The 12,346-nt window shown below is 38.3% G+C and overlaps 1 protein-coding gene across 2 annotated transcripts in view; it reads left to right on the forward strand.

Annotated features, from left to right (window-relative positions):
- Nucleotides 1-12,346, forward strand: part of KIF27 (kinesin family member 27) — an 89,360-nt gene that overhangs the window by 30,202 nt on the left and 46,812 nt on the right. For both annotated transcript variants that reach the window (XM_053656573.1, XM_053656574.1), the window contains exon 6: nt 7,196-7,402. In XM_053656573.1, coding sequence (XP_053512548.1) covers nt 7,196-7,402 — 207 coding nt within the window. The remainder of the gene's footprint in view (nt 1-7,195; nt 7,403-12,346) is intronic.

Genomic DNA, 12,346 nt, shown 5'->3' on the forward strand with positions numbered 1-12,346 from the left:
ACCAGATCTGTGAGGAAGCCGATGACCAGTGTTTTAAACTGTGCGTCTGAGAGATTTGCTATTTCTTCGTCACTTAGATTTATCTCTGGGGCTTTGAGGTCTCCCTGCGACATTTTTGGTCTGTTCTGGCCCTTTAAGTGGGAGGAGCGTCGCCTTGGATTCCCAGGTCGCTGGGTTGTGGCGCTGTATGTTGGGGCGTGGTCAGAGCGGGGAAATGGCCGCCGCCGCCGCCACGTGCAACCAGGCAACCACAGTCAACTCGCTGCCACCGCCTCCCCACTGACTCCTCCGTAGTCGCTCACCCGGTGGGCCGCTCGGTCGCTCACTAGGTCCAATCCTGGTTTTGGAACCCGTGCGACTGGATTCGCGCGTCTGGATTCCGCGCCCGGATTCCGCGCCCGGGTCGATCGAGCCCTCCTTTGTAACTCCTCACCCGACGCCGGTTTTGCCCCTTACCGGTCGGGCCGAAGAATTTATTGTTAGCGGACTTCCGAAAAGTTCAGTTTTCCGTGTTCTGGTTGTGTTTTCTGGTGCTAATATTTAGTTGTCCCTAAACTTGGTTGTGTGAGGAGGTACGGCACATCCACCTAAACCTCCATCTTGGTGGAAGTCCTGAGCCCACTTTTTAAGTCACTTAAGGACCAGATGGCAAGTCTGGTTGCCACCAGCTGCAAAAGTAGGTTTACAGTTGTGAATACATGAACCACAGAGTTTATTCTCGCATTATTATTTATTCTTGTATTATATATTTTTCCAAAGGAACAACTAACTGTAAACCTACTTTCGCCTGTCCCTGTACATTCTGGGTATGATGAGCTCTTTTTCAGTTACATGGTTCCAAATATTTTGTCTCTTTGGCTTTTCATTCTCAATGAGGTCTTTTGATGAAAAGACGTATTGCAATCAAATTCAACAATCTTTTTCTTTATGGTTAATGATGTTTGTGCTCTAACAGGCCTTTCCTTTTCCTTTCCTTGGAGGATATTTTCTATGGTATCTTCTAGGAGCTTTATTGTTTTGCCTTTAACATTGAGCTCTGCAGTACTTCTATAATTGATTTTTGTGTATGGGGTAAGGTAAACATCTTTTTTTTCTCCATGTAGATATCTATTTGTTCTGTCACCATTTATTGAAGAGACCATTTTTTTACCACTGTTCTGAGTGCTAGCTTTGTCATAAGTCAAGGTTCATTTGTGCCTGAATTTATTGTCTATTAAGGGTCTTATATTGTATCCTTGGTTTGCTAACCTTGAAACATTCTCACATTTCTTATTTATTGTAGGTTCATAATAAGTCTAGATCAGGGTTGTCAAACTCATTTTCACCAGGGGCCACATCAGCCTTGCGATTGCCTTCAAAGGGCCGAATGTAATTTTAGGACTGTATAAATGTCAATACTCCTTAACTAGGGGCAAGGAGCTCTACATTCAGCCCTTTGAAGGCAACTGTGACGCTGATGTGGCCCCCAGTGAAAATAAGTTTGACACCCCTGCTCTAAATATTCAGTAAAGCAAGGCCTTTTGCTTGATTCCCCTAACCTCTAAGAATGTCTTGGTTTTTCCATGTAAATTTTGGGATCAACTATCTAGAGCCACAAAGAAAACCACTTATTATGATTTTGATTGGGATTGTGCTGTCTGTAGATTCATTTGGGGAAAATTGACATCTTTTGATTTTGAGTCTTCTAATCCAGTATGGTATTTTCCTTCATTACTTAGGTTTCCTTTGTCTGGATGTGTGTGTGGAAGTATTCATTATCTTTTGTTAGACTCATTTCTAGACACTTGTTTTTTTTTTTAACATAACTAAATGGAATCTTTAAAATTTTGTTTTCTTAATTGTTTGTTGGTATTTATGAATATATTGATTTTAGTATATTGATACACCCAGCAATGTGACCAAATTTACTTTTTTAAAATTATATTTTATTCATTATGTTATTGCAGTTGTTACAATTTTTCCCTCTTTGCCCCCCTCCACTCAGCACCCCCTACTCCCTCAGGTAGGCCCCACGCCATTGTTCATGTCTTTGGTCTTGCATGTAAGTTCTTTCGTACTTCATGTCCGATACTGTACTTTACATCCCCATGGTCATTCTGTAATTACCTATTTGTACTTCTTAATCCCGTCACTTCCTTATCCATTTCCCACATCTCTCTCCCATCTGGCAATCATCCAAATGCTCTCTGTATCCATAATTTTGTCTCTCTTCTTGTTTGCTTAGTATATTTTTTAGATTCAATTGTTGATAGATATGTATTTATTGCTATTTTATTGTCTATAGTGTTGATCTTCTTTTTCTTAAATAAGTCCCTTTAACATTTCATATAATAATGGTTTGGTGATGATGAACTCCTTTAGTTTTTTTCTTTTTGGGGAAGCTCTTTATCTGCCCTTTGATTCTAAATGATATCTCTGCTGGGTGGACCAATCTTAGCTGTAGGTCCCTGCTCTTCATGACTATGAATATTTTTTGCCAATCCCTTGTAGCTTGTATAGTTTCTTTTGAAAAATCAGCTGACAGTCTAATGGGAACTCCCCTGTAGGTAACTAACTGCTTTTCTCTTGCTGCTTTTAAGATTCCCTCTTTATCTTTAACCTTTGGCATTTTAATTTTGATGTGTCTTGGAATGGGCCTCTTTGCATTCATCTTGTTTGGGACTCTTTGTGTTTCCTGGACTTGCTTATCTATCTTCTTCCTCAGATTAGGGAAGCTTTCTTTCATTTTTTTTTCCAAATAGATTTCCAGTTTCTAGCTTTTTCTCTTCTCATTCTGGCACCCCTATGATGTGAACATCAGACCTCTTAAAGTTATCCCAGAGACTGTTTACACTATCCTCCTTTTTTGGATTCTTTCTTCTTCTTCTTGTTCTGATTGGGTGTTTTTTGCTTCCTTATGTTCCAAGTCATTGAGTTGATTCTCAGCTTTATTCCCTCTCTCTTGTTTCCCTGTAAATTATTTTTTATTTCAGTTAGTGAATTTTTTGTTTCTGACTGGATTTTTTTTACACTGTTGAGATCCTCACTAAGTTCCTTGAGCACCCTTACAACCAGTGTTCTGAACTCTACAGATTACTTTTCTCTATTTAGTTTAGTTTTTTTTTTTCTGGAGTTTTGATCTGTTTTTTCATTTGGGCCTTGTTTTTTTGTCTCCTCATTTGGGTAGCCTCCCTGTTTGTTTCTGTGTATGAAGTAGAGCTGCTATGGCCCCTATCTTAGTAGTGTGACCTAATGTAGTATGTGTCCTGTAGGGCCCAGTGGCACAGCTTCCCCATCACCCCAGCTGTGTATTCAAAGTGCACCCTTCATATGGGCTGAATACTCCTTCCTCTTGTACTTGAGCCTAGATTGCTGGTGGCTGGTCAACTGGAGAGATTTACCCAGGCCAGTTAGCTGCAGGAACTGGCTCTGACCACTAACCACCAACCTCCACCTTCTGTGGAGAATCAACTGTGCAGGGTCAGGGTGGTGGTGCTGTGATGTGGTTTGTAGCTGTCCCCAGGGTGCACAGGCCCTGGGTGTGCTGTGTGTTTCAGGCCAAAGTCAGCCTCCACCTGTTATCTGTACTGGCCCTACCCTGAATGAGCTATAAAGCAATCTGAGATGGCTGCTGCTTTGGGCTTGGAGTTTCCCAGGGGAAGCTAAGCTGTGAATCCAGGCTGCCTGCTCTGAATGGTGTGCCCGGGGCCACTTAGTAAGAGGTACAGGGGCTGGGGCTCACTGAAGCTGGCTGTTGCTTGTTTGAGAAGATTCACAAAGATGTGAAGGATGACCCAAGACTGGCCATTCATGTGCAAAGCCACTGTTAACAGCTTGGTTGGACCTGTAAATTGGGTAGGATGGAGTCTCCAGGGCTCTCCAGGGCAGGGCAAATAGTGTTAGCCAGGTTGATGGAGTCTCAGATATGGCATCTGCCTGCCAGCTCTGTGGCTCTATTTGGGGAGGGGTCAGAATAGGGACAGTTTCCTCTGCCTGTCTTTCTGTCTGGGAGAAAGCTGTCTGTCATCTCTTGCCTTGATGTGAGACACCTCAGTTCCTCCCAGTATGCCACAGGTGCCTTTCATGCTGCTACTGTGGTGTTGGAGCACAGAGGGAATGAATCTGAGTAGGTGTGTGGGTTCCTTAAGAGGAACTGCTTGGGGTCCAGAAGTTTCTTCCATTGACTCAATCCCCACTGGTTTTTGCAGCCAGAAGTTATGGGGACTTATCTTCTTGGCACTGGAAACCTGGGCTGGGGTGCCTGGTGTGGGGCTGGGACTGCTTGCTTCCAACTTATCCCTCTGGAATTTTTATCCACTGCACGTGGATGTGGGACCAGCCCATTCTGTGTCTCTGCCCCTTCTACCAGTCTGGATGCATGTGGTTTCTTTAATTCTGTAATTGTCGGACTTCCATTGAACTCTGTTTCTGATGGTTCTGTGTCATGGTTGTTCTATACTTCAGCTGTAATTTGAGGTGGTTGTGTGAAGAGGCAAGCTATATTTACGTATACCTCCCCGTTGACCAGAAGCCCTAAATTGACTTTCTAATTCTACTAATTATGTAAATTCTTTTGAATTTTTGTTTATAATTGTGTCATCTGCAAATGATGACAGTTTTATGTCTTTATAATCCTTATACCTTTTCCTTTTTCTTAACTTTCTTCTTTGGCTGGGGTCTTCAATACAGTGTTAAATACAAGTGATAGCAAGCATCTTGTCTTGTTTCCAGTCATAGAGGAAAAGCCTTCACTATTAAGTACCATGTTAGCTGTGGCTATTTTTTTATTTACCTTTTATCAAATCAAGGCAAATTTCTTGGCTGAGAATTTTTATTATGAATTTTATCATATAATTTTTCTTTATCATGCATGTACTCTTAGTGTGGTCAGTTATATTGATTTTTTTTATTTAAATCAGTCTTGCATTCCTGGAATAAATCTTTTCTCTTTTCTCAGTCATGTTGTATTGTTCTGTCTGGGATCCCCAAAACCACCCTCAGGTTGGATAGTGCAGTAAGGGGACTCAGCAGATAGTGATGCTCATGACTAAGATTTATTATGGGGAAAGGAGAACAGTGAACTGCAAAGAAAAGGCACATAGAGCAAAGTGTGGAGGAAATTAAGCACAAAAGTCCAAGAGTTTTCTCCCAAAGGAGTCACATGGATGTGCTTAATTCCCCCAGGAGTGGTTGTGACAAGACACATGAAAGGTTGTTTCCTAGGGAAACTCAGAAGAGGCTCAGTGCCTGCCGGTCTTATTGAAGGCACTCTCTGCCCAGCACGTAGCGCAGCTCCAGACGACCAGAAGGAAGGCAGGTGTTCAGCAGAGAGCACATTGTCTGCACAAACAGTTTGAGCACACCAGGCCACTGTCATCTAAGCATATCTTTACCTGCATTCCACATTCAGCTCAAAATATTTCCTAGTTTTTATTGTGACTTTTTTCTCTGACCTGTGGATTATATAGTTATTTTATTTCTAACACATGGAGGATTTTTAAAAAATAATTTTTAGCTTAATTGTGCTGTGGTCCTTATGATTTCAGTCCTTTGACTATGTTGAAATTTGCTTTATGGCTCAGTATGAGGCCAATTTTTGTAGATATTACAGTTGTGCTTGAAAAGCAAGTATATTCTGTAATATTGGGTGCTGTTAATTCTGTTATTCAGATCTATATTTTTACCCATCTGTTGGGGTCTTTTTGTAATATCTGTAATTGAGAGTGATGTTGAAATCTCCCACTGTGATTTTGGATTTGTCTTCTCCATGAAGTATATATAATTTTTGCATGATATATTGAAGCTGTGTTATTAAATACATAGAGATGTAGAATAATTACATCGTCATAGTGAGTTGACTTGTTTAAAAGATCATTTTCACCTCTTTTTATCTCTTGTCATGTTTTTGCCTTAAAGTCCATTTTGTTATGAATGTAGCTATGCCAGCTTTCTTTTGATTAATATTTACATGGTATCTCTTTTTTCATCTTATTTTTTAATCTTAATTTTGTGTCTTGTAAGCAGCAGGTTCAATAATTTTACAGTCTTCTCTGGCAGTCTTTATCTTTTAATTGGACTACATTTATAAATTTAACATAGTTACTATTCTGTTTGGCTATAAGCCCTCCACTGTACTTTTCATTTATTCTCCCTGTTCTGTGTTCCCTCTTCTCTCCTTTCTTACCTCCTTTTAGATTGTGTATTTTTAATTTTAATTTCATTGGCTGAAAAGTTGTACTTTTACTGCTTTTTTTAGTGGTTTATCCTAGAGGGTATGCCATTCATCCTTGTCTTAATAAAATTTAATATTAATTGGTATTTTTACCCTTTCCCCAGACAATGTAAAGATTCCATTTAACACCTACTCTCAACTTATGTACTATTTTGTTGTATATTGTAATTATCTGTATGCATGACTTTTAAATAAGGTTGCATTTTTATAGGTCAGTATTAACACAGTGAAACTTTAAGGTTTAAAAACAATTTTATACACTGTAGTACACATGAAATGCTAAAATGAATGACAAGTTCTTATTTATGTAGTTTTGTGCTTGTAAAGCAAAGATTGATGGTAGAGTTTTCTGGATTGGATATACTTTAAACATTTTTTAGAGGACACTAAAAAAGCTAAACCACACACACACACACCCGCCCCCCCCCACACACACACACAATGTGTCCTGCCCTTGATTTGCAAGCTCTCCTTTCTCCCAGGACTATCAGTTGCCTACCTTCTATCTCTTTCTGCTTTTGGCTTTCTTTTTTCACTGAGTAAAGGCTTTTACTTCACTGCACCTGCTGCCACTTTCTGTCTCCTTTGCTGCCACCTCTGTTATTTGCAGCTCTTCCTCCACTTTTCAGCTTTCTTGTCTCTTGTTACTTCTTGGATTTCACTTAGAAAGTCTAAACTTTTGTAAAGACCAGCTAATCAGAGTGCTTCAGGTTGACAAGCCAACCAGTCACAGTGTATGGGGCCTTTGTTTTTGAGCGTTTATGCTGTGTTTGTTGTTGCTTAGTCTTCAGAGGTGTTTACCACTCAGAACAGTCCTACACACCTGTGAACACAAGAAGTCTTTGGATAAATGAGGTTTTACTGTACTATTAAGGTAGCTGTGACTTATAGTTATGATTTTGGTCACTATATAATTTATTTTTTATCATCCGTACACATACTGAGGATCTCTATTTTTAAAATTCTCATTTCTCTTCTACAAAGAATGAAAAAATAATAGAACAACAACTTCTTGTGGATCAGCTGAGTGAAGAACTAACAAAACTTAACCTCTCAATGACTTCTTCCGCTAAGGATACTTGTGGAGATGGGCCGGATAACAGGATACCTGAAAAGAGACCATATACTGTACCATTTGATACTCATTTGGGGCATTATATTTATATCCCAGCAAGATCAGATACCAGGAAGGTAAAGTCTAAACATTAATCTTTCTCTTATTTTGAGATCTTAAAAATGTTATATGTAATATGATATCACAGTGTATGTGTATAGTCTCAGCAGGTATTTTTGGTTTCTGTTTGGTTTTGTGGACTTTGTGTATTCTCTTTTACAATATCATGGTTTTATTTATTTTATTTTTTAAAAGATTTTATTTATTTTTAGAGTGGGGAAGGGAGGGAGAAAGAGAGGGAGAGAAAAATCCATGTGTAGTTGCCCCTTACATGTCCCTGGCCCCCCCACCCCCCCACCCCGGGGATCCAGCTTGCAACCCAGGCAACCGTTTGGTTCACAGGCTGGCACTCAATCCACTGAGCCACATCAGCCAGGGCTCATGCTTCTTTTTTTTTTTTTTAAGATTTTATTTATTTATTTTCAGAGAGAGGGGAAGGGAGGAAGAGAGGCAGAGAAATATCAATGTGTAGCCGCATCCCTCTTGCCCCCAACAGAGGACCTGGCCCACAATGCTGGCATGTGCCCTGACTGGGAATCGAACCAGGGACTCTCTGGTTCACAGGCTGGCACTCAATTCACTGAGCCACACCAGCCAGGGCTCATGCTTCTTTTTAATAAAAAATATCAGTAAATAAGAGAATGTATGGTTATATTTGGAAGGAATAGTTGATGATAATATCTATATTCATCAAGGGAGAAAAGCTGTCCTTTGCCATCTTATTTTCAGATAGGACTGAGTGATATATTCATGAATTTTTTTTCTTTCTTTAACCACATCAAGTTGAGATGAGGTTGGAGGTTATTTCTTTCGACTTATTTGGTTTGTCTTATTCTTTTCTTTTCTTTTTAAAAAGATTTTATTTATTTACTTTTAGAAAGAGGGGAAGTGAGGGAGAAAGAGGAGAGAAACATCATTGTGTAAGAGAGACATTGATCAGGTGCCTCTTGTGCACGCGCCAACTGCGGACTGAATCTGTAACCCAGGCATGTGCCCTGACCGGGAATCAAACTGGCGACCTTTCACTTTGTGGGCAGCACCCAATCAGCTCAGCCACACCAGTCTGGGCAGTTTTTCCCCAAATGACATTTATGTATTACTCAGTCTTGCCAACCTGACATGTCAAGGCTGTATAAAGAGCAGTATGGACTTTTAATTTGTACTTATTTATGAGTATGTGTGTTGTAGTAAATATATGCACACCTGCTTCTCTTGAAAAATCATCAAGTAATCTCTACTATGGAAAACACTGATTAGCAGATTCATGAATTTTGGTTTTTATTTATTGATTTTATGAAGAGAAATGGTTTGTTTGAAATCTGTGTGATTGGTGGTTACAGTCAAAGGGATCTGAAATACACGAAATGCCATAGACTTTGCAGTTAGGTAGGCTTGGATGTGAACGGCAGCTCTCTTGTATAGGCCCACATATGACTGAACCTGTGCGGGTCCCAGGGTCCTTACCTGTCGGAAGGGGGAGGAGTCTGTGGAGGATTTACATGAGGTGGTGACTCTGAAAGTGCCTGGCACATTGTGCCCTCAATATATGTCTTTGGGGTACTTTTACTATGTGTCAGATTCAGTACCTCAGCCTGAGTAAGACAGATGTTATCCTTACGTGTATGGTTTTCAATTTTGAGTGGTTGAATTAAAGAATTTATACCATTGTTATTAATTTCAGTTTTACTTTGTAGAGCCATTGACGTTATCCTTGTGGTTAAATACATGGTACCTTTTCATAAACCATTCAGGAAAAAAGAAATTCTTCACATGATTTATATGATTACCTCAACTTAATACCTATATATCATCTTCTATATTAAATTTTTTTACTATTGGCTAGTTATGTGAAAGTATTTCCTGTTTCCACTCTTTTATTTTTAAGAATATATATTTTTTCTGATTACAAGAATTACACACACTTATTCTCTCTCAGTCTTTGTTTTTTACTTCTACTAGACATTCACACACACACACATGCACATACACACACTCTTTGGGGCAGTTAAAGCTCTATGGGCACTTGAGAAAGGTAGGCCCTTCTGATATCTGTAGTTTAATTAGACCTGGAGCAGACATCTAGAATCGTTTCAAATTAGTAAATTTTTAGCATTGCTTTAAGAATTTCCTTATACCCCCAAAGAACCACCTATCCACTTTATAAATGGAAAAAGGAAGAAGGTGCAAAGGTCATACGGTTAGCAGTTTTGAGAGATCTTCTAATGTGTGCCCAGAAATCCTGGCCACATCTTTTGTCTGGCCTGGTTATTGTGGCAGACCTGAAAAGGCAGGCTTGCATGTGGAAGACAGGTAGTATGGTAAGCCCTGTTCAAGTCCTGTTTAGTGTTACATTGTTTTAAACATGAGGGGAAAGCCTCATGTCGGATACCAAAACTAGCTAAATTAAGCCAAAGAGGACATATGAAATACCATTTTATTTTCTCCTGGATTTCTTTGTCCTTGGCAGAAGTCTAGTTAATATTTTCCAGCCCTAATTATTTTCTTTCAGAGTTAAGCTCTAATATTTTCTTGAAGTAAAAATAGTCTGGTAAGAGAAATACTTTAGCTTAAAATAGTTTCAAAAGAAAAAGCAAAAGAGTGGCTTAAATGATTTTTAAATTGATTACAGAAAGAGTTTGATTTTATTTCTTGTGCACTTTTATACATATTGAAGGGAAAGAATGAAAAGATTTTATTTTAAAAATGTATTATATTTATACATGTACTTTCATTACTAGCTTTTCTTAAGATATCATAAGCATTTGATAGTTATGAAATATTGTTCTATAATGTACCATGATTTTTAATGTCTGAATAATATTTATTCTAAAAGTATACCATTGAGTGCTTTTTCCCGTTGTTGCACTTTTATTTTCAACTCTCTCTTAATCTGAAAAGTTAAACACCAGAATGAGATTATAGGACATGTCGACTCATGCAAATATCCCAAAGAAATTGCCCCTCACAGTCAAATAGTATACAGGTGAATAAAAGAAAAGTACTAATATTACCTACCTAATTAATATGGAAAGAAAAGAACTCATTGGTCTCAATAGATACCAGAACTCATCTGATGAAATGCAAACTTGACTCCTGATTTAAACTTAAAATATAATAGACGTTCCTAACTTTCTTAACATTGCAATATGATATAATTATCCCTTTTGAGTTTATTCTGATATATGGAGTAAGTTGGTGGTCTAGTTTAATTTATTTGCATGTTGTCCAGTTATTATTTGCATCAGGCCAGTTCTCCCAATACTATTTATTTATTATTTTTTAAAATATTTTATTTATTTATTTTTAGAGAGAGAGGAAGGGAGGGAGGAAGAGAGGGAGCGAAACATCAATGTGTGGTTGGCAACCAGTCCACTAAGCCACACCAGCCCAGCACCATTTGTTGAAGAGGCTATCTTTACTCCATTGAATGCTCATGTCCCCTTTGCTGAATGTTAATTGACCGTAGGTCCTTGGGTTTATTTCTGGGTTCTCTATTCTGTTCCATTGATCTATGTGTTTGTTCTTATGCTAGTACCAGACTGTTTTGATTACAGTGACCTTGTAGGTATTGTGATCCCTCCTACTTTGTTCTTCTTTCTTAAGATTTTTGTGGCTACTTGGGGTCTTTTTTGGTTCCATATAAGTTTTTGAAATATTTGTTCTAGATCTGTGAAATATGTCATTGGTATTTTAATAGGAATTGTGTTGACTCTGTAGATTACTTTGGGTAGTATGGACATTTTAATGCTGTTATATCTTCCAGTCCATGAATATGGTGTATGCTTCCATTTATTTGTGTCTTCCTTGACTTCTTTCTTCAGTGTTCTGTGGTTTTCTGAGTATATCTTTTACTTCCTTGATTAAATTTATTCCTAGGTACTTTATTTTTCTTATGCTATAGTAAATGGGATTTTTTTCCTAGTTTCTCTTTCTGATATTTTATTGTTGGTATACAAAAATGCCTTCAATTTTTGCATATTGATTTTGTATTCTGCTGTTTTGCCAAATTCATTTATTAGGTTAAGTGGTGTTTTGGTGGAGACTACAGGGTTTTCTATGTACACTATCATGTTGTCTGTGAATAATAACAGTTTTACTTACTCCTTTCCAATTTGGGTACCTTTTATTTCTTTTTTTTTTTTTTGTCTGATCACTGTGGCTAGAACTCCAGTACTACATTGAATAAGAGTTGTGAAAGTGGACAGACACCCTTGTCTTGTTCCTGATCTTAAGGGGAAAGCTTTTAGTTTTTGCCCATTGAGTATAATGTTGGCTATGGGATTCTTGTATATAGCTTTTATTAGGTTGAGGTATGCTTCCTCTATTCCCACTTTGCTGAGTGTTTTTATTATAAATGGGTGCCGTATTTAGGCAAATGCTTTTTCAGCATATACTGAGTGATCATGTAATTTTTGTCTTTCCTTTTGCTTATGTGATATATTACATTTATTGATTTGTCAATATTGTATCATCCTTGCATCCCTGGGATGAACCATACACCAAAATAAACTCAAAATGCATAAAAGACTTAAATATAAGTTGTGACACCATAAACTCCTAGAGGAAAACATAGGCAGGAAATTTTCAGATATCGCATGTACCAATATTTTTGTTGGTATAGCTTGTAGGGCAAGAGAAATAAAGGAAAAAATAAACAAATGGGACTAAAAAGCTTCTGCATGGCTAAAGACACCATCATCAAAATGAAATGGGAACCTACTGTATGGGAGAGCATATTTGCCAATGATATATCGGACAAGGGTTTGATCTCCAAAATATATGAAAAACACATATGACTCAAGACCAGGAAGACAAACAATCCAATTTAAAAAATGGGCAAAGGATCTGAATAGACACTTCTCCGAGGAAGACGTAGAGAGGGCCCAGAGACATTAGAAAAGATGCTCAAGGTCACTAACCATCAGAGAGATACAAACTAAAACCACAATGAGATATCACCT

This window comes from Artibeus jamaicensis, unplaced genomic scaffold (assembly GCF_021234435.1).
Source record: "Artibeus jamaicensis isolate MK-2021 breed Jamaican fruit bat unplaced genomic scaffold, CSHL_Jam_final scaffold_1964, whole genome shotgun sequence".
In the NCBI taxonomy this organism is placed as follows: Eukaryota; Metazoa; Chordata; class Mammalia; order Chiroptera; family Phyllostomidae; genus Artibeus; species Artibeus jamaicensis.